Source organism: Aedes aegypti, chromosome 2 (genome assembly GCF_002204515.2).
Source record: "Aedes aegypti strain LVP_AGWG chromosome 2, AaegL5.0 Primary Assembly, whole genome shotgun sequence".
Lineage (NCBI taxonomy): Eukaryota > Metazoa > Arthropoda > Insecta > Diptera > Culicidae > Aedes > Aedes aegypti.
In genome coordinates, this window is record NC_035108.1 from 305,603,899 (window position 1) to 305,606,520 (window position 2,622).

Consider the following 2,622-nt stretch of genomic DNA (forward strand, 5'->3'; position numbering starts at 1 on the left):
CATGGTGGTGCTATTCTTATTGCGCTCAGTGTATCTCTCTCTTATCACCTATCCGTCTTATAGTGTGAGAGAAACCAACCAATAGGATCTCTTTTGTATTCCCTATCGGGCCCTGAGCGTATTTTATAACCAGTATAGAATAGCCAGTCCAGTCAGTCTAATAAACCCTAAAATTTCAAATCCGATACCGAGCCAATCTAGTTCATATTTCCTACAATGCTCTTGTGGGTAGAAAACGTCTTTTTTACTTTTATTATGTTGCAGATTCATTCTGAAAACTAATCAACACTAACAGTTTATTTTTAAACCTATCTTCAAAATCCCTATGACTAAAACAGAAACTAAAAGCAGTTATGCTAATAAATGTCAATTTATTTATTCCAATCTCGCTTCCAACGTGTATTGAAGCAGAATAATCTGATGTCACTTTGTCAACAGCATAACGTTCTTGTTTAATGAGAATGAAAAATCCCCAGAGAATATCAATCACATTCCGTCGATCACCGTATCTCTTTTTAAGAACAGAAACAAACGCCTTTTTTATGAGTATTGTTCTTTGTATTTATATTCATTCTCAGATACTACTAGTAAATAAAAAAAATCACAGATTCACACATTGCACGTAAAATCAATCAAACGCTCATACACTCACACTTGGGCAAGGCAAATTTCTCACAATCAAACGACACTCTATCAACCGGTCGGATCGTATATGCTGCCGTAGAACAGGGGCAATCGGGTGGCATCGTGGCCAACCAGCATAAGGAACGGGGTATCTACTCGAATCTGCACCGACGGAAGCGACCGGAAGATCGTGGATGCTGTAATAGCACCTCCTTCCGTCCCAACTTCGTTAACGTCCAGCTCCACCTTGTGGATGATTTCGCTGGCGTACAGCCGCTCATGTCCACTCGAATTGTCCAACATCGCTGACAAATTACTGGTCGATGGACTGAAAATCGTCCGGAGCCTCAGCTTTTGGAGCACGTCCCGAAGGTTGATCGTGTTGGAGATTTTCATTTTCGGAATCTGCACCAGGGCCTTACGGACGGTCATTTGCGATACCATGGCACCGATGTCCTTGGCGGTTAGCCGTTGCTGAAATTGCTGCATTCTCTGCCGGGAGGAGTTGTTCGGGATGATGATGTAGAGAGCTGTCTTATCGCCCTGATATGGAAGGCCTACGATTCGGGCGTCGTACTGAGGGGAGTCAAAGTAGGGAAAGCAGCCGATTGCTGCCATGGTGAGGACGTCCTTGGCCGTTGAGGGATTTGCGTGGCCGTCAGGATAGAACTTTTTATAACCGGTAGCTTGTTTCTCAAAGACCTCCTTCCAAAGTCCTTTGAAGTACAGCGCATTAGCGACGATCATCTGGGTGTCGGGGTTGACCGAGTTGGGCACGATCTGGCTAATTTTACCAAAAGTGTTTTCGTGAGCCCACCGGTTGATCTGGAACGCTGACTTTTGTGGATTATTTGCGAAATCCAGGTTTTTGATGGAGCTATTGTAGAAGGCTCTTGACCAATGGATGAAGCTGTTATCAATTTTCAAGTCTTTCTGTACAAATACAGCATTGGCTAGGTGTGTTATTTGGCTTTCTTGTTTGTAGTCGTCGTCATCTTCATCGCTGCAACGGTCATTTCTGCGCCAAGCAACAGGAATGGCATCGGGTGCCGTAGACGCTATTTCCTGTAGAAGTCGACCGTACTGGCGATGAATTCCATTGGGGTCTTGATCGTTGGGGTTAAAATTTAGCACCTGCATCAGTTCCCGACGTGTTTCGTCCCTCGCTCCAAGCAGCAGAAGCGACAAGGCACAGGCAATACTAACGGGCGAGAAAACTCCGGCATTGCTTTGTTGTCCAAGAACCGCTCCAACTTGTCTGGCGAGTTCAGTGACGGCAAAAGATGCTGCGTCATACTGGAACTTTGTTTGACCTTGGCTAAAAGAAGGAGCCGGAGGTGGCGGGGCTGTTGATACCCTTGCGGGATTAATGGTTTGGCCCTGTGGGAAATATATTGGCCTGGATTGTGACACTGTCGGCTGTTGACTTTGCTGCTGCAAATAGACTGCATTTTCAGGAGGATTCTGTACCCATCCAGCTCGGTTTTGGGCGTTGACCAGATGTGAAGCAAGCGCAATTACCACCACAGTTACCACATGGCTGTACCTTGTAATCATAATTTATCACTACACTACCAGCTCAGTCGGCCTTCGATCGCGTAGGAAATACCACCCTTCAAGATAGAAATCTTGGCTTTTATGAATCGAGAAACCGCGCACGATCAATTTTCTCTATTAGCATTCACCAGTGCGAATGCCGCGATGCCAACGACACTTCTTACTTGCTTCGCACATTGGCTCTGACTGTGCTTTGATTTAACTACTCGCGCAGCTGAATGGAGCACGAGAGAGTGTAACGACCATTCATGTTCATATTCAAGTCACCAACACTTAAAGGGTATGCGATACTTGGAATGATTCCGTTAAATATTGCGGAACATCATGGAATGCAATGAGGCAAAATATATATTCTCTGATTTAGTTTTGTTGGTGAAATATTTTGATATCATGAAGCAATAAGCAATTAATACTTTTGTCACGTACTTTGACCATTTAGAA

The 2,622-nt window shown here is 44.5% G+C and overlaps 1 protein-coding gene across 1 annotated transcript; it reads right to left on the reverse strand.

Annotated features, from left to right (window-relative positions):
• Positions 1-351: 351 nt before the first annotated feature.
• On the reverse strand, positions 352-2,384 carry LOC5563808 (serine protease inhibitor 28Dc). Its single transcript, XM_001648038.3, has one exon. It carries the CDS (start codon positions 2,179-2,181, stop codon positions 694-696), a length of 1,488 nt encoding a protein of 495 aa, XP_001648088.2. The 5' UTR covers positions 2,182-2,384; the 3' UTR covers positions 352-693.
• Positions 2,385-2,622: the final 238 nt, after the last annotated feature.

What these genes read in the sequence shown, in the direction of transcription:
- LOC5563808 (XM_001648038.3), bottom strand. Translation starts at nt 2,181, where the DNA reads ATGATTACAAGGTACAGCCATGTGGTAACTGTGGTGGTAATTGCGCTT.